Raw genomic sequence first — 19846 nt, 5'->3', positions numbered from 1 at the left:
ACTTCTTCACCATCTTGCTTCCTAATGCTCCCACTACTGAGCTTTTTATTGATAGAGCCCATAGGTTACCAAAACCTAAAAGGCTACCAGCGGAAGTACCTAGGGATGTTTTGGCGCGTTTCACCTTTTTCCATATTAAAGAAAATCTAATGGCGGCTGCCAGGAACAACCCAGAGGTCCCGGAGCGATTCCGATCCATTTCTCTCTACACTGACCTCTCAGCCGCTACCCTCACTAAGCGAAAGGAATTTCAGGAAGCAACGAAAATTTTGAGATTTCATAAAATTCCTTACAGGTGGGGTTTTCCAGATAACTTGCTCATTTCAAAAGATGGAAGGAAAACAGTGGCTCTCAGCGGGCGCTATGCAGCCGATTTCTGAATGGAACTTGTCCGTCGCCTCTGACTCCATCTTACCATCTAAACGTACGCCACCTACACACCTGGATGAAGAATGGTCTACAGTCCAACAGCGGAAATCTCCAGATGATTGAAAGGACTGTAAGCACCTTTTTTCTCTTATGTAACAGTACTACCTCATTGTCTCAGGTCTAAACGGCCAAGAATGGGAGATTGTTGTGTTACCCCCTCTTCATTATCGCCACTTACCACCTATGACGGGCGATAATAGATCAGAGTTATGAATCCCATGTTACTGGGATTTCGGTTCATTCTCTTTGTTCTTATTTTTTATTTCTGTTCTCCCCCCTTTTCTTGTGCCAAATCCTTTGTCTTGCTTAAAATAGACCATATCTGGCCTTGGAAATGTTACTTACATCTAGCATTATGGGTATGTGAAAGTCAACCATCAGCAGTTCTTTTGTACCTTTATAATGGTATTTAAAATGACCACAATTAATGCCAAGGGATTAAATAATCCATTTAAGAGATCTCAACTATGGAGAGAAGCAATTCAGAGTCACTCTGATATTTTATGAATTCAAGAAACCCATCTGCTCAAAGGAGCTTTTCACAGACTCAAACATAGAAGCTTCCCTACTGTCATATCAGCCTCTATGGGTGCAAAAAAAGAAGAGTTTCTATAGCTACCAAAGATACAATTGCCTTCAACTTGTTAAACTCCCACATTGACGAGGGGGGCAGATATATTATTCTAATCTGTAAAATGAATAATGTTCTGTTCACTTTGGTGGCTGTGTATGCCCCGAACAAGAAACAGCTTAGGTTTCTTAAGAAACTTTTTGCTTTGGTGGAGTCTGTTAGAAAGGGGTCTCTCCTATATATGGGAGAATTTAATTAGCTTATGTGGCCCGAGATAGATTCCTCAGCTACAACTAAATCTACACTCCCATCCAAGCTGTACCGTCTTACTCAAAAAGAAGGTTTACTAGATGTGTGGCAACTAAAACATTCAATGGAAAGGGACTATAGTTTCTTTTCATCAGCCCAAAAAACCTATTCTAGGATTGACCTCTTTCTGACAGACTATAACCCTTTCCAAAAAATCTCGTCCTGCACAATTGGACATATAGAATGGTCGGACCATGCCCCTGTATCAGTAACGATTTCTGAACAGTATAACTCTCCTCCCAGAACTCTCTGGAGACTTAATGGTAGGGTATTGCATTCCCCCAAATCACAGGAATAACTTAAGGAATTTTTTACCTTTAACGATAACGGTGAGACCAATATTGCACCTATTTGGTGTGCACATAAGGCTTTTATCCGGGGTCATTATATTAGTATGCCTTCCAGGGATAAAAAGGAGAGAGAAGCTCAGTGCTTACAAATCACTGGATTCCATCATCAAACTTAGCCAACTGAACAAACAAACAATCTTATGATTCAAGCAGAGAGCAAGAGCTCAAGGATTTGCATCATAAGCTACACAAATATGAACTAGCATTAAGGAGACTAAAAGCAAAATACTATGGTCATGATAATAAGGCGTCCGCCCTACTGGCCTCTAGGCTGAAAACACTCCAAGCTAAGGCCAAGATATCATATATCAAAGATCCAAAGGGGGAACATTTTTAATACCAAAGACTTAACAGAATCTATGGCACGATTCTACTCTGACCTATATAATCTAAAAAAGGATATCACCACCCCACAACCCGAACAGTGTGATATAGATTGGTAGATGTACAGAGTCAAGAAACCTAAGGTAGAAATATCAACATTGGAAATCCTTTCAGCTGAATTCACTCTTCAAGAGATCTCAGCGGCGATTAAGTCCTTGAAACCTAACAAAACCCCTGGCCCAGATGGCCTCACTAATGACTACTATAAGCAGTTCTCCGCCCTTTTGACACCATTCTTACTTAGACTGTGCGTAATACTGGATGGGGGAGATGGAGGCCTGCGGGACGCCTTCTCTGCTCCTTTCTCTGGAAGCGGAGAAGGCGTTCGACAGGGTTCATTGGGGATTCTTAAGCGCAGTCCTAACTAAATTTGGGATTGCAGGAATGGCTCAACAGGCTATACTAGCATTGTATACCTCCCCCTCTGCCAGGGTGCTGGCCTCGGGACATCTTTTAGAATCCTTCCCTATTACCAATGGAACCAGACAGGGATGTCCCCTATCTCCGTTGATATTCACCATGATAATGGAACCCTTGGCAGAGGCAATAAGGTCCCTAAAGGAAATAACAGGTATTCCTATGAAAGACGATGTTATAATAGCTGTGACCAACCCCCTGAAATCTTTACCAGCAGTCATGAACCTCTTGTCACAATTTGGCTGTTTGTCATATTACAAACTCAATGCTAATAAATCCCTCATTTTAAATATGGGGCTTTCACCCTTAGACACTCCCAAATTAGCATCCCAATATCCATTTAAGTGGACAAAAGATGGTATGCCTTACTTAGGAATATCACTTACCTTCCCCTCTAAAGATCTGTTTGCGAACAATTATATACCTTTACTTAAAACAATAAGGGGTTATCCGAGTTAAATACATTTATGCTAATAACTCTTATAGTATTATATGAAACTATTTTGTAAATCACTTACATTAGCTATTTTGCTCTGTTTAGCCAGTTCACATTTGGGTCATGTGACCCCCGACGTCATCAACCCTGAGGGAGTGTCCAGGCTCTGTAAACGAAACTTCAGAGCCTCTGGTGCCCTCCCCCCTCCAGCTCTCCTCACACTGCCTCGGCTCTGCTCTGCTGATGACGTTTCGTTTACAGCCGTCTCCCTACTTGAGGCAGTGGCCCAGCTCTGTAAACGAGACATCAGAGCCTTTGGTGCCCGCCCCTCTCTCCCTCTCCTCACACAGCCTCGGTGATGGTAAGCGATCGCTCATGTGCAATACTTACCAGAGCCGAGGTGATAGATTTTCTCCAGCAGCAGGGTATGTGTCTGGCTCCTTCCCTCACTTGGGCCAGTTTACACGTTCCCCTCCCGCTTCTGGGGATTGTTATTACAGCCCTGGCCCCCTCAACAAGTCCCCATTATAATGTTAATAACCCCCCTGGGGAAAAAAGGAAATAATTGTCCATCATATAGCTTAGATATAGCTACAGCTATATCTATATCTGCATCCAAGATATATCTTTATCTAATCTATAGCTTAGATACAGCTGCAGCTTAGATACAGCTGTAGCTTAGATAAAGAGGTAGCTTAGATACAGCAATAGCTTAGATACAGCGGTAGCTTAGATACAGCGATAGTTTAGAATCAGCAGTAGCTTAGAATCAGCGATAGCTTAGATACAGCAATAGCTTAGATACAGCTGTGGCTTAGATACAGCTGTGGCTTAGATACAGGGGTAGCTTAGATACAGGGGTAGCTTAGATACAGGGGTAGCTTAGATACAGGGGTAGCTTAGATACAGGGGTAGCTTAGATACAGGGGTAGCTTATATACAGGGGTAGCTTATATACAGCGGTAGCTTAGATACAGCGGTAGCTTAGATACAGCGGTAGCTTAGATACAGCGGTAGCTTAGATACAGCGGTAGCTTAGATACAGCGGTAGCTTAGATACAGCGGTAGCTTAGATACAGCGGTAGCTTAGAATCAGCGGTAGCTTAGATACAGCTGTAGCTTAGATACAGCGGTAGCTTAGATACAGCGGTAGCTTAGATACAGCGGTAGCTTAGATACAGCGGTAGCTTTGATACAGCGGTAGCTTTGATACAGCGGTAGCTTTGATACAGCTGTAGCTTAGAATCAGCGATAGCTTAGATACAGCTGTGGCTTAGATACAGCGATAGCTTAGATACAGGGATAGCTTAGATACAGTGATAGCTTAGATACAGCGATAGCTTATATACAGCGGTAGCTTAGATACAGCTGTAGATTAGATACAGTGATAGCTTAGATACAGCTGTAGCTTAGATACAGCGGTGGCTTAGAATCAGTGATAGCTTAGATACAGCAATAGCTTAGATACAGCTATATGTCCATCTTATAGATAGAGCCGTAGCTGCAGCCTAGCCGTAGCTGTATCTGAGCCGTAGCTGCATCCTAGCCGTAGCTGTATCTGAGCCGTAGCTGTATCTGCAATGTGACAGGAAGATCTGCCTGTGTGAGCTAGGAGATGATCATGTGACTGTTTTTTAAAATGCAAACTTAGGTTGTGCAGAGCAGGGTGAGGGGAAGGTCAGGTTGTTCACGCCCACAAATATTCATGAGGGAAAACTCAGGCATTGTTGTTATACGCCCCCTCAGCATGTAAACACAGCAATAACAGAACCATGAGAAGGTGGACATATGGGTTTCTCTCTTAAGAAATCAAGCTTAACCAATGTATATGTATGTCCTGATGAACTCGGATAACCCCTTTAAAAAATATATAATCGCCTATTCCAAGGTGGATTTGTCATGGGTCGGCAGGATAGAGACAGTGAAAATGATGCTTTTACCTAAAATATTATACTTCTTTAGGAATCTCCCTATAATTCTTTCTAAAAAATACATAGCAGAATTACAGTCGGCATTAAAAAATGTATATGGTATCACAAAAAACCTAGGGTAGCTTCCTCTACCTTGTATAGACCCGTGTCTCAAGGGGGACTGGCTCTCCCTAACCTTCTTTTGTATTACCAAGCTGCATTGCTTGATCAAGCAATGTGTTGGTTGATAAAAGAAAATGCCCCGCAATGGGTCCAAATGGAAAGGAATATACTGGGCCCAAAACCCATATTACATTATCTGAAAGCAATTCTCATAAAAAGCACTATCCCTACATCTAACTTGCCACCTATAAAAGCTTGTCTTAATACGTGGAAAAAAAATTGTGGGTAATAAAGAATTTGTGACATGGAACATACCCGGCATTTCCTTACATGCAATAGAATTGTTGATCCCTGATGTTTCTTTCCTGGACTGGATTGCCGCAGGAATTAATGAAATATCAAAAATCTGGGAAGGTAACCAACTGGTCCCATTCTCCAAGCTAACTAGCTCCTTTCAGCTTTCGAATAAAGGCTTCTACAGATACTTACAATTGTGATCCCTCTTAAACTATGGGGGTCATTTATCATGCTGAACTATTCATTCAGACACCGATAGCGGCGCAATGGTTAGGGAATCTGCCCTAAATAAGCACAGCAGAAACTAGTGACAGACCTCCTTAGCAAAATAAAGGGTCATTTTCTTTAATTGCCCCGGGTGTTCTGCTACAATCCAGCACGTGCCGATGAGTCCTGATATTGATGAGCTGATCCCTTGCTCATGATTAGGGAAAAAGCTGTCAATCAGCAGCAGCCCGGGGCAATCATGAATATCAGGACTTACCAGCATGCTCCAGAGCTGACAGAACCTAGCAGCATAAAACTGCTGATACATTCCTTTTAAACATTTACTAAAACACATACAACCACAGTTAGGGTCCATTCACACGTCCGTTTTTTCTTTCCTGATCTGTTCCGTTTTTTCTGGAACAGATCTGGACCAGATTTGGACCCATTCATTTTCAATGGGTCCTGGAAAAAAAAACGGACAGCACAATGTGTGCTGTCCGTTTCCGTTGTTCCGTTCCGCATGTCCGTTTAAATATAAAACATGTCCTATTCTTTTCCTGAAAAATCAGATCCTGGTACAATACAAAGTCAATGGATCCGCAAAAAACGGATGACATACGGATGTCATTCCGTATGTCATCCGTTTTATACGGAATCCGTTCCTGGAAATTACATTTTAATTATTTATTTTTTTAAAGAAATCCTAACAACTTTATTTGCTTATTGAAATTTATACATGTTTCCGTTTTTTGCGGATCCGCAAAAAACGGATGACATACGGAAACATTTTCAGGAACAACGGATCCGCAAAAAACTGACAGAAAATCTGATTATAGAAAAATACTGACGTGTGAATGTAGCCTTAGGCCTCCTGCACACGACCGTTGTGTGCACCCGTGGCCGTTGTGCCGTTTTCCGTTTTTTTTCCGCGGACCCATTGACTTTCAATGGGTCCGTGGAAAAAACGGAAAATGCACCGTTTTGCAGCCGCATCCGTGATCCGTGTTTCATGGCCGTGAAAAAAATATGACCTGTCCTATTTTTTTCACGGCCAACGGTTCACGGACCCATTCAAGTCAATGGGTCCGTGAAAGAACACGGATGCACACAAGATTGGCATCCGTGTCCGTGATCCGTGGCCGTAGGTTGGTTTTTATACAGACGGATCCGAAGATCCGTCTGTATAAAAGCTTTTTCAAAGCTGAGTTTTCACTTCGTGAAAACTCAGAACCGACAGTATATTCTAACACAGAAGCGTTCCCATGGTGATGGGGACGCTTCTAGTTAGAATACACTACAAACTGTGTACAAGACTGCCCCCTGCTGCCTGGCAGCACCCGATCTCTTACAGGGGGCCGTGATCAGCACAATTAACCCCTTCAGGTGCGGCACCTGAAGGGGTTAATTGTGCTGATCACGGCCCCCTGTAAGAGATCAGGGCTGCCAGGCAGCAGGGGGCAGACCCTCCCCCCCCTCCCCAGTTTAAATATCATTGGTGGCCAGTGCGGCCCCCCCCCCTCCCTCTATTGTAATTATTCGTTGGTGGCACAGTGTGCGCCCCCCCCTCCCTTCCTCTATTGTAATAATTCGTTGGTGGCACAGTGTGCGCCCCCCCCCCCCCCCCTTCCTCCCTCTATTGTAATTGTTGGTGGCACAGTGTGCGCCCCCCATTGGCCCCCCCCCCCTCCCTCTATAGCATTAACAACATTGGTGGCCAGTGTGCGGCCTCCCATCTCCCCCCCCCCCCCCCCGTCATTGGTGGCAGCGGAGTTCCGATCGGAGTCCCAGTTTAATCGCTGGGGCTCCGATCGGTAACCATGGCAACCAGGACGCTGGTTGCCATGGTTACTTAGCAATAGTACAATAGTAGAAGATTCATACTTACCTGCTGCTGGCTGCTGCTGCGATGTTCGTGTCCGGCCGGGAGCTCCACCTACTGGTAAGTGTCATTGCTAAATGAACTGTCACTTACCAGCAGGAGGAGCTCCCGGCCGGAAGCAGACATCGCAGCTCCCAGGTAAGTATGAATCACTACTGCTAGTAACCCGCTGCCACCAATGATGGGGGGGGGGGCTAGATGGGAGGCCGCACACTGGCCACCAATGTTGTTAATGCTATAGAGGGAGGGGGGCCAATGGGGGGCGCACACTGTGCCACCAACAATTACAATAGAGGGAGGAAGGGGGGGGGGGGGGGCGCACACTGTGCCACCAAGGAATTATTACAATAGGGGGAGGAAGGGGGGGGGGGGGGGTTGCACTGGCCACCAATGATATTCAAACTGGGGAGGGGGGGGTCTGCCCCCTGCTGCCTGGCAGCCCTGATCTCTTACAGGGGGAGATGATAGCACAATTAACCCCTTCAGGTGCGGCACCTGAAGGGTTAATTGTGCTGATCACAGCCCCCTGTAAGAGATCGGATGCTGCTAGGCAGCAGGGGGCAGTCATGTACACAGTTTGTAGTATATTCTAACTAGAAGCGTCCCCATCACCATGGGAACGCCTCTGTGTTAGAATATACTGTCGGAAATGAGGTTTCACGATCTAACTCATATCCGACAGTATATTCTAACATAGAGGCGTTCCCATGGTGATGGGGACGCTTCAAGTTAAAATATACCATCGGATTGGAGAAAACTCCGATCCCATGGTATAAAACGGACTCCAGACTTTACATTGAAAGTCAATGGGGACGGATCCGTTTGAAATGGCACCATATTGTGTCAACGTCAAACGGATCCGTCCCCATTGACTTGCATTGTAATTCAGGACGGATCCGTTTGGCTCCGCACGGCCAGGCGGACACCAAAACGACTTTTTTTTCATGTCCGTGGATCCTCCAAAAATCAAGGAAGACCCACGGACGAAAAAACGGTCACGGATCACGGAAAAACGGGACCCGTTTTTGCGGACCGCAAAAAAATACGTTCGTGTGCAGGAGGCCTTAAACAGATGAAAAACTGCATTTACGAACGTGATTTTACCCTGTTTTAATGACTTTTTACAACCAAAGACTGGAGCAGATAGTGAAGAAACCACAAGACTTGTTTGCATCAACATCCATATAAATAAATGTACTATAATAAGCTCTAAATGCTATTAATAAGAATGAGAAAATGGTCATCTTCATGATCTTCCAGTCATATCATTACCTTTTTAGGAGTTAAAGTCCTTTGTCTAAATTTTTCCACAGTCTCCTGCCCAGCATTTTCCCAGACACTGGCAAATGCTTCAGTTTTACTCGGCTCCAGATGGATATTCTCCAGCTGCTGGCGAAACACTGGCGTCTTTAAATTGTGATACACAGCCTGAAAAATAATACAAGGTGCATTAAGCGACTGTGACAACAATTCACCTTTTTGGTTCTTTTAAAGGAGTTGCTCGGTTTTCCCACATTGATGACCCATCATCAGGATAGGTCATCGATATCAGATCATCGTGGCTCCGACTCCTGGCCGACCTGTCAAAGCCGGTGAAAGTGTCCGCTTGTATTCTTCAGCTGCACTCCCTAGCCAGGAGGCAGAGAATCGTTTCTACTGTGCAGACGCCGACACTTGATGTGGAGTCTGCACAGTAGAAAACAGGACAGGAGCGAGCACCGCCAGCAAAACGGGGGAGTTTATGGAGCCATTTTCAATTATATCGTATATGGGAGCTGGCGCCTCTTCATAACTCCGGGAGATCCACCTACAGCGAAGGGACTTACTAAGACTGGTGTCTAAAATGCCATTCTCAATAAATGTGCCCCTAAATATTTCTGCACATGTAAACATTCAACCTACAGAGTGTCAGCTCCCAGCATAGCCTCTTTTGGGCCTATGTTGGTACATGCACAAGACTGACAGAGGGAAGGAGCATCCTCTATCACTATTGCAGGTGCCAGTGGACTTGCCAGGGCAGCCATGGGTGTAATAAAGTTCCCCAGACTGGATAAAATACCACACTATTTATACTGCACAGAAAACGGCTGAAAAAAAATCCCCAAACCAATGGCAGAATAGGCGTTTTATTCCAACTGCTCCATAATTAAATTTAAGAAATAAATTATACCGTATGGATCTCAAAATGGAACCATTGAAAAATATGGCTCCGATTTATCATACCTTCACTCCAGAATTCTGGCATCAAAAAGTCGCAAAAATAGGGCTTTTGAGATTGTGTAAAAATTTGCTGAATTTTTGTATTTTTACACCACTCACTCCAGTTTTGTAATGTGGGTGTGAAAACTAGATTTTTATACTTACCGTAAAATCTGTTTGTCTTCCGTTCATTGGGGACACAGGCTTTGACCATGGGTATAGCTGTTGCCGCTAGGAGGCGGACACTAAGCACACAAAGTGTAAGCTCCTCCCCTTCAGCTATATCCCTTCCTGCAGGGACTAAGCTAAATCAGTTTAGTGCAAAAGCAGTAGGAGAAGGCAGACACCAGAAAATTACATTATGTACAAACCCAGAACACAGGCTCGAAAAGGACCATAAAACAAAAGAACGGGTGGGAGCTGTCCCCCCCCAATGAACGGAAGAGAAACAGGTTTTACAGTAAGTACAAAAATCTAGTTTTCTCATCCGTCTCATTGGGGGACACAGGCTTTGACCATGGGACGTTACAGAGCAGTCCCTGAGGGTGGGCTTAACTTCAACCCCCTGCCAATCAGAGAAGCAGGCACAGGCAGGAGCCTGCTCCGCTCAGCTAATCTTGGCATAGTACATGGGTACAGGGTACTCATGTACTATGCCAAGAGTTAGCAATTGTCCGGGGAGTACGGGCAGGAGCAGCAATGCAAAACTATACGCTCCAAAGAAGCACCTGAAGATGTAAAACTTGGAGAAAGTATGCAAAGACGACCAGGTCACCACCTTGCACACCTGAAGGGCCGAAGCCCCCCCACAGACACTAAGCTAAAACCGATTTAGCTTAGTCCCTGTAGGAAGGGTATAGCTAAAGAGGGAGGAGCTTACACTTTGTGTGCTCAGTGTCCACCTCCTAGCGGCAACAGCTATACCCATGGTCAAAGCCTGTGTCCCCCAATGAGACGGATGAGAAAGTGGGTGTAGCTAGCTATGTTAGTGAGTTTCACTCCAGATTTATCGAGACTTTTTTTTTAAAGTTGCAATCTCACTCCAGTAGGAGGGTGGAGTAGGAAAACTGAAGTAGCTTTTCTAGACAGAAGTGTTAGGTTTAAAGGGGTTGGCCACTTTCTGGTTACTGTTGACCAATGTGTATATAAGATGATTATATGGCACTTACTAATATAGTCTCTGTTGATATTCTACACCATTTTCTATATTTCATAAGGTATTCTCCCTTGTTGGCCAAGTCTTTTGTGCTGTCCACAGATCCATAAATTGGCCGCTGATGGAGGGTCATGTGACCACGAAAATCACTCAGTTTCCTCCATTCAAATATAGTGAACCTGCATTAAACTCCCAACAGGATGAGTACAGATGACAGATGGCAGATGGCAGATGGCAGATGCAGTGTTTTTGAGTGGAGAAGGCTGAGTGCCATGTTACTTTTGCCTGGTCAGATGACCCTCCATCAGCGGCCATCTTATGGACAGGATCTCTATGCAGACAGCGCAGAAGATTCGTATAACAAGGGGGCATGACTTGTGTAATATAGCAAACGTTACAGAATATCAACAATGGCTATATTAGTAAGTGCCATATAGTCATCAACAGTAGCCAGAAAGTGGCCAACACCTTTTAAAGAGTACGGTAACTAAACTTTTATAATCATTTTTAATATGTTATCCCTAATCCCCCAAATACAATTTTTCAAATACACTTTATTTAGTATTTTTACTGTACTTTTACATCCCTAAATCGCACCATTCAGTGTGCACTAAAAACTCTGTTCTCCCTAAACTGCTGACAGCTCAGCGGTGTACGGAGTACTCCTTTTATGGGGCCGCAGCAGCGCAGGGATTACGGGCAGGAGCGCTCACTGCTGCTCTTGCCCGTGCTCCCTGGACAATTACTAACTCTTGGCATAGTACATGAGTACCCTGTACCCATGTACTATGCCAGGATTAGCTCAGCAGAGCAGGCTCCCGCCTGTGCCTGCTCCGCCAAGCTAAGAGAACTGTCATGCAGTCACTCCCTGTGCTGCTGCAACCCCATTCATAAAATGAGGACTCTGTACACCACTGAGCTGTCAGCGGTGTAGAGAGAGCAGAGTTTTAAGCGCACACTGAATGTAGTGATGTCCGGTTCATGAACGAATCGTTCATTTGAATCGATTCAGTTCAGTGAACCGGAGGAGTCGATTCACTTGAATGATCCGATCCGTTTGAAACGGCTCTCAGTCCCAGCACACAGACACTGCAGACAGAGACGCTCAGCTCACCTCACGCTGGCAGCAGGAGCCTGAGGGAGGGACTGGGAGGAGTCAGTAATATGATCCTAGAGTGGAAGCTGCTTCTGCCAGCCCCTCCCCTCCCCGCCCACCAACCAATCACCGACCAGAGCTGAGGGGGCGAGGCCAGCACAGCACACTAGCAGCTCTGACTCGAGTCCTCGGAGTAGTGCAGGGTCAGGGAGTCTAAATGAATGGAATGAGTCAAAAGAATCTAAAGATCCGACTCAGTTAGTGACTCATTCGATTCATTGAGTTAAAAGAGCCGTGAGTCAGAGTCTAGAACAGGTTACATTACACTGAGGCTGTCCGCTCTTGTTGCAGCAGTGATAAGAGAAGGGACAGATGACACAGAGTTTAGATTACAGGTTGAATTAAATTAACCCTTTAGAATCAAATTGGCTTCTCAGGAGATATATATTACTGAATGAGATGCCTTTAACATATATATCTCCTGAGAAGCCAATTTGATTCTAAAGGGTTAATTTAATTCAACCTGTAATCTAAACTCTGTGTCATCTGTCCCTTCTCTTATCACTGCTGCAACAAGAGCGGACAGCCTCAGTGTAATGTAACCTGTTCTAGACTCTGACTCACGGCTCTTTTAACTCAATGAATCGAATGAGTCACTAACTGAGTCGGATCTTTAGACTCATTCGATTCATTTAAACTCCCTGACCCTGTACTAGGACTCGAGTCAGAGCTGCTAGTGTGCTGTGCTGGCCTCGCCCCCTCAGCTCTGGTCGGTGATTGGTTGGTGGGCGGGGAGGGGTGGGGCTGGCACTTTGCGAGTCAGCTCAGCAGTCTGACTCACCAAGTGAACCGAAGATCCGATTCATGAATCGGTTCATTTGAATGAGCTGATTCAAATGAACCGATTCACCTAAAAGATCCGAACTTCCCATCACTAACTGAATGGTGTGCTGTAGGGATGTAAAAGTACAGTAAAAATACATCCTATGGGTGGATGTTTATCTCTAAAATGGATGCTATGCCAGGAGAGTGCAGGAGCTGTCGGGTCTTCTACAGACCTCGATCAGCCCTGCACTGAGGTTGTACAGTGCTGTATTATGCTGTACAGCCTCTGTGGGGGATGTATTTCCCCTGTAACTGGGGCTACTATGTCAGACCCAGTTACAGGAGAAATCAATGGTGAAAAAGAAAGTTAAGGTAAATGTCCCCCAAAGGTCTTGTATGACCTTATGGGGGACACAAAGTGTAAAATAAAAAAAATAAAAACAATGAAGTATTTACAAAAAAATATAAAAATTAAAAAAAAAGGTTTCACATGTAAAAAAAAAATATAAAAGAAAATTCCCCAATTAAGTAATAAATAAAATAAATAATTTAAAATAGAAAAAATAAAATAGACATATTTGGTATTGCCGCGTCCATAACGACCGGCTCTATAAATATATCACATGATCCACACCCTCCAATAAACACCATAAAAAATTAAAAAATAAAAACTGTGTCAAAAAAAGCCATTTTTTGTCACCTTACATCACAAAAATTGCAACACCAAGCAATCAAAAAGGCGTATGCCCCCCAAAATAGTACCAATCAAACAGTCACCTCATCACCAAAAAATGAGACCCTACCTAAGACAAATCGGTCAAAAAATAAAAAAAAATATGACATTCAAACAATGGAGACACTAAAATATGTTTGTTTTTTTTTCAAAACTCCTATTATTGTGTTAAAGTGAAATTTAAAAAAAAGTTTACATATTAGGTATCACCGCATCCGTAAAAAACAGTTCTATAAAAATATCACATTACCTAACCCCTCAGGTGAACACCATAAAAAATTAAAATAAAAACAGGTGACAAAAAATGTTTGTTTTTTGCACTAACATCACATAAAGTGCAACACCAAGCGATCAAAAAGGCGTATGCCTCACAAAAAAGTGGCAATCAAACCGTCACCTCATCATGCAAAAAATGAGACCCTAACTAAGACAATCTGTCAAAAAAAAAAAAAGCTATGGCTCTCGGACTATGGAGACACTAAAACATAATTTTTTTGGTTTCAAAAATGCTATTATTGTGTAAAACTTAAATAAATAAGAAAATGTATACATATTAGGTATTGCCACAGCCGTAACGATCTGTTCTATAAAAATGTCACATGACCTAACCCCTTAGGTGAACGCTGTAAAAATAAATAAATAAATAAAAACTGTGCTAAAACAACCAATTTTTGGTCACCTTGCCCCATGAAGTGTATTAATGGATGTTAAAAAAATTATATGTACACTAAAATGGTACCAATAAAAACGTCAACTCTTCCTGTGAAAAACGAGCCCCTGCACCAGACGATCGGCAGAAAAATAAAAAAAATTGGCGTTCAGAAAATGCAGACACAAAAACATAATTTTTTCTTCAAAAATGCTTTATTATGTAAAACTGAAACAAAAAAAATAGACATATTTGATATCATTGTGTCCGTAACTACTTGGTCTATAAAAATAGCACATGATCTACCCTGTCAGATGAAAGTTGTAAAAAATTAAAATAAAATGTGACAAAAAATGTAATATAGAGCAATTAAAAACCATATGTACCCTCAAAATAGTACCAATAAAACTGGCACCTTATCCCCTAGTTTCCAAAATGGGGTCATTTTTTGGGAGTTTCTGCTGTAAGGGTGCATCAGAAGGGGGCTTCAAATGGGACATGGCATCTAAAAACCAGTTCAGGTAAATTTGCCTTCCAAAAATCATACGGCACTCCTTTTTCTCTGCGCCATGCTGTGTGCCCTTACATCAGTTAACGACAACATGTGGGGTGTTTCTGTATACCGCAGAATCAGGGTAATAAATATTGAGTTTTGTTTGGCTGTTAACCCTCGATGTGTTGAAAAATCTGCAAAAAAAGTGAAATTTAGAAATGTCATCTCCATTTTCCTTTAATTCTTGTGGAACACCTAAAGGGTTAACAAAGTTTGTAAAATCTGTAACTTGAGGGGTGTATTTTCTACAATGGGGTCATTTATGGGGGGTTTCCACTATGTAAGCCTCACAAAGTGACTTCAGACCTGAACTGGCCCTTAAAAAGTGGGTTTTGGAAATTTTCTTAAAAATTTTAAGAATTGCTTCTACAATTCTAAGCCTTCTAACGTCCTAAAAAAATAAAATGACATTTTCAAAACGATGCAAACATAAAGTAGACATATGGGGAATGTTAAGTAATAAATATTTTATGAGGTATCACTTTCTGTTTTAAAAGCAGAGAAATAGAAATTTATAAAATTGTGAATTTTTCAAAATTTTGGGTAAATTTTGGATTATTTTATAAATAAAGGTGAAATATATTGACTCAAATTTACCACTGTCATGAAACATAGAAACATAGAATGTGTCCGCAGATAAGAACCATTTGGCCCATCTAGTCTGCCCAATATACTGAATACTATGGATAGCCCCCAGCCCTATCTTATATGAAGGATGGCCTTATGCCTATCCCATGCATGCTTAAACTCCTTCACTGTATTTGCAGCTACCACTTCTGCAGGAAGGCTATTCCATGCATCCACTACTCTCTCAGTAAAGTAATACTTCCTGATAATACTTTTAAACCTTTGCCCCTCTAATTTAAAACTATCTCCTCTTGTAGCAGTTTTTCTTCTTTTAAATATGCTCTCCTCCTTTACCGAGTTGATTCCCTTTATGTATTTAAAAGTTTCTATCATATCCCCTCTGTCTCTTCTTTCTTCCAAGCTATACATGTTAAGGTCCTTTAATCTTTCCTGGTAAGTTTTATCCTGCAATCCATGTACCAGTTTAGTAGCTCTTCTCTGAACTCTCTCCAAAGTATCAATATCCTTCTGGAGATATGGTCTCCAGTACTGAGCACAATACTCCAAATGAGGTCTCACTAGTGCTCTGTAGAGCGGCATGAGCACCTCTCTCTTTCTACTGGTAATGCCTCTCCCTATGAAGTACAATGTGTCATGAAAACAATCTCAGAATGGCTTGGATAAGTACTGTAAAAGCGTTCAAAAGTTATTACCACATAACATGACACATGTCAGATTTTCAAAATTAGGCTCTGTCAGGAAGGGGGAAATGGCCCACATGTGAAGTGGTTAACTCCTTAACCCCTTAAGGACACAGCCTTATTTCACTTTAGGACCAGGCCATTTTTTGCAAATCTGACCAGTGTCACTTTAAGAGCTGATAACTTTAAAACGCTTTGACTTATCCAGGCCATTCTGAGACTGTTTTTTCGTCACATATTGTACTTCATGACACTGGTAAAATGAAGTCAAAAAATTATTATTTTTTGCATAAAAAAATACCTAATTTAACAAAAATTTTGAAAAATGTGCAAATTTCAAAGTTTCAGTTTCTCTACTTCTGTAATACATAGTAATACCCCCAAAAATTGTGATGACTTTACATTGCCCATAATTCTACTTCATGTTTGAATTATTTTGGGAATGATATTTTATTTTTTGGGGATGTTACAAGGCTTAGAAGTTTAGAAGCAAATCTTGAAATTTTTCAGAAATTTACAAAAACTCAATTTTTAGGGACCAGTTCAGGTCTGTAGTCACTTTGCAAGGCTTACATAATAGAAACCACCCAAAAATGACCCCATCTAAGAAACTACACCCCTCAAGGTATTCAAAACTGATTTCACATATGTTGTTAACCCTTTAGGTGTTGCACAAGAGTTATTGGCAAATGGGGATAAAATTTGAGAATTTAATTTTTTTGTCTAATTTTTCATTTTAACCCATTTTTTCCACTAACAAAGCAAGGGTTAACAGCCAAACAAGACTGTATCTTTATTGCCCTGACTCTGCCGTTTACAGAAACACCCAATATGTGGCCGTAAACTACTGTACGGCCACACAGCAGGGCGTAGCGTGAAAGGTGCGACATTTGGTTTTTGGAAAGCTGATTTTTATGGACTGGTTTATTGACACCATGTCCCATTTGAAGCCCCCTGATGCACCCCTAGAGTAGAAACTCCCTAAAAGTGACCCCATCTAAGAAACTACACCCCTCAAGGTATTCAGAACTGATTTTACACACGTCGTTAACCCTTTAGGTGTTGCACAAGAGTTATTGGCAAATGGGGATGAAATTTGCAAATTTCATTTTTTTGCCTAATTTTCCATTTTAACCCATTTTTTCCACTAACAAAGCAAGGGTTAACAGCCAAACAAGACTGTATCTTTATTGCCCTGACTCTGCTGTTTACAGAAACACCCCATACGTGGCCGTAAACTACTGTACGGCCACAAAGCGGGGCGTAGAGTGAAAGGTGCGCCGTTTGGTTTTTGGAGGGCTGATTTTGCTGGACTGGTTTTTTGACACCATGTCCCATTTGAAGCCCCCCTGATGCACCCCTAGAGTAGAAACTCCATAAAAGTGACCCCATCTAAGAAACTACACCCCTCAAGGTATTCAAAACTGATTTTACAAATGTCATTAACCCTTTAGGTGTTCCACAAGAATTAATGGAAAATAGAGATACAATTTCAAAATTTCACTTTTTTGGCAGATTTTCCATTTTAATATTTTTTTTCCAGTTACAAAGCAAGGGTTAACAGCCAAACAAAACTCATTATTTATGGCCCTGATTCTGTAGTTTACAGAAACACCCCATATGTGGTCGTAAACTGCTGTACGGGCACACGGCAGGGCGCAGAAGGAAAGGAATGCCATACGGTTTTTGGAAGGCAGATTTTGCTGGACTGTTTTTTTTTTACACCATGTCCCATTTGAAGCCCCCCTGATGCACCCCTAGAGTAGAAACTCCAAAAAAGTGACCCCATTTTAGAAACTACGGGATAGGGTGGCAGTTTTATTGGTACTAGTTTAGGGTACATATGATTTTTGGTTGCTCTATATTACACTTTTTGTGAGGCAAGACAACAAGAAATAGCTTTTTAGGCACTTTTTTTTTGTAATTTACAACATTCATCTGACAGGTTAGCTCAAGTGGTAATTTTATAGAGCAGGTTGTCACGGACGCGGCGATACCTAATATGTATACAATTTTTTTTATTTATGTAAGTTTTACACAATGATTCCATTTTTTTTTTTTTTTTTTTTTTTTTTAAAAGCTTTATTTTCAGTTGAGGAAAATACAACTTGAACAACACCAACAGTGGTGTAAAGTGGTACCGGACAAATACAAAGCATTAATAATTTAGACTGTGCAGAGTTAGACAAAGGACTGTTACATTTCAGTATGCAAAAAACACAGCCCAAATGTTCAATATTTCTCAAGCAATACATAGCGAAGAAGAAGAGAAAGAAGGTTCAGGATTCCATAAGGACTAACACTACGGATCTTCATGAAGGGAGTAGGTTATGATGTGGATCTCAATACTTAGGATTTCAAATAGACATTTCTAGAGGTTAGAGGGGAATTCAGTGTGATCTCGTGCGTTTAGAATCTCTTATCTAAGCTGAATTTAAAACAGGAGGATGGAATCTATATTTTGTCCATGGGGCCCATCTCTTCATAAATATCGAGTGTGTTCTTGACTCCCATGATGCTAGTTCTTCGAACCTGTGTATTTGGTCTACCTTGAGCCTCCATTGTTCCATTGTGGGAACAATTGTTTGCAGCCAATATTTGGGAATTAACAAACGGGCCGCTAACAAGAGCTGTTTAAAGAGGTAAGAAGGAGCTAAGGAAGCTTTATTGTCGAAAAGAGTAAGTAAAGCCCCATATGGAGAAGCGGACATGTCGGAGGAGCAAATTTGATTGCATAATTGAAAGATCTCTTTCCACCATTTGTTTATGGGGGGGCACGACCACCATATATGGAGGAAAGTGCCTGGTTCATCTTGACATCTCCAGCATTTATTAGAAGAGGGTCTGGTGAAACGTGCTGATTTAATAGGTGTTATGTACCATTGTGATAGTATCTTGTAACCGTTTTCCTGAGCCCTTACGCATCTGGATGATTTGTGAGGGGTTTCAAATAATGAAGGAAGGGTCTGGAAAGGAATATCCAGGCCCGTCTCTTTCTCCCAATAGCGAATGAAAGCCGGTTTGGAGGTTAGGGGACGAGATCTCAATTTATTATATATAAGTGAAATTGTTTTTTTTGGAGGATTTGGATTTATTATTAAGGCTTCAAACCAGGTGAGAGGCCGCAAAAGCTCACCTTTTGAATTATTTTTCCGAATGAAAGTATTAATAAGCGGAATAAGAGTAAGGTCACAAGGTTGGGGCTTGAGTAGAGATTTAATAGTGTCAGACACGGGCATTAAGCCCTGAGGCTCCAGGAGATGCAGTATAGGTACTGTTGAGGATCTAATTGAGTTGGAGAAGTTGTTGCGAGGTCCAGAGGAAGCGGAACCAAGAATATCACTGATTATAATCAGAGGAGAAGGGAAGGGGGTTGAACAGTGAGATTGGTTCCACCATTTCCATGTTTCAATGGTAGCTTTAATTATTGGGTATGACTGTAAATTGATAGAGGGGGGGAGGATAGTACCAAGGCACACAGCACGGGCGGGCATGCCAATGATATTTTGTTCTAAGGCGACCCAGGACTTGTTTTTTGAATTCCTCAACCAATCGACGACTCTGGTCATCAATATGGCCCTCCCATAAAGTTCAGGATCTGGCAAGCCAATTCCTCCTGTAACTCTAGATCGGGACAGGAAAGAATAAGATAGTCTAGCTTTTCTCCCATTCCATATAAATGCACTAAATTTTTGTCTGAGGGCGGTATAGTAGGATTTTGGGATAGGAATTGGTAGGACCTGTTGAAGGTAAGTGAGGCGGGGGATGACAAGGGAAGAGAGAATGTTTTTCCTTCCAAACCACGAGAGAGTTGGGGCTGATTTATTGAGTTTATCTAACGCTTCAAATAAGGAGGATTTCAAAGGGGTGTAGTTAAGTGAGAAAAGGTCTGGGGTGTTTGGGCTAATCTTTACTCCTAAGTAGGTTACTGTTGGGGATGACCAATTAAATGGGGAGTTTTCCATCAAGGAACGTTTAAGTTGAGAAGATATGCCTGTACTAATAATTATGGATTTACTTTCATTGATCTTAAAGTCTGAAACCTCACTATA

The 19846-nt window shown here is 42.1% G+C and overlaps 1 protein-coding gene across 1 annotated transcript in view; it reads right to left on the bottom strand.

The window, feature by feature from the left end:
• COMMD10 (COMM domain containing 10) overlaps window positions 1–19846 on the bottom strand; it is a 495489-nt gene that overhangs the window by 441573 nt on the left and 34070 nt on the right. Inside the window, exon 4 of the mRNA XM_040421656.1 lies at window positions 8588–8743. Coding sequence (XP_040277590.1) covers window positions 8588–8743 — 156 coding nt within the window. The remainder of the gene's footprint in view (window positions 1–8587; window positions 8744–19846) is intronic.

Source organism: Bufo bufo, chromosome 2, assembly GCF_905171765.1.
Source record: "Bufo bufo chromosome 2, aBufBuf1.1, whole genome shotgun sequence".
Lineage (NCBI taxonomy): Eukaryota > Metazoa > Chordata > Amphibia > Anura > Bufonidae > Bufo > Bufo bufo.
This window is presented reverse-complemented; position numbering and strand designations above follow the sequence as displayed.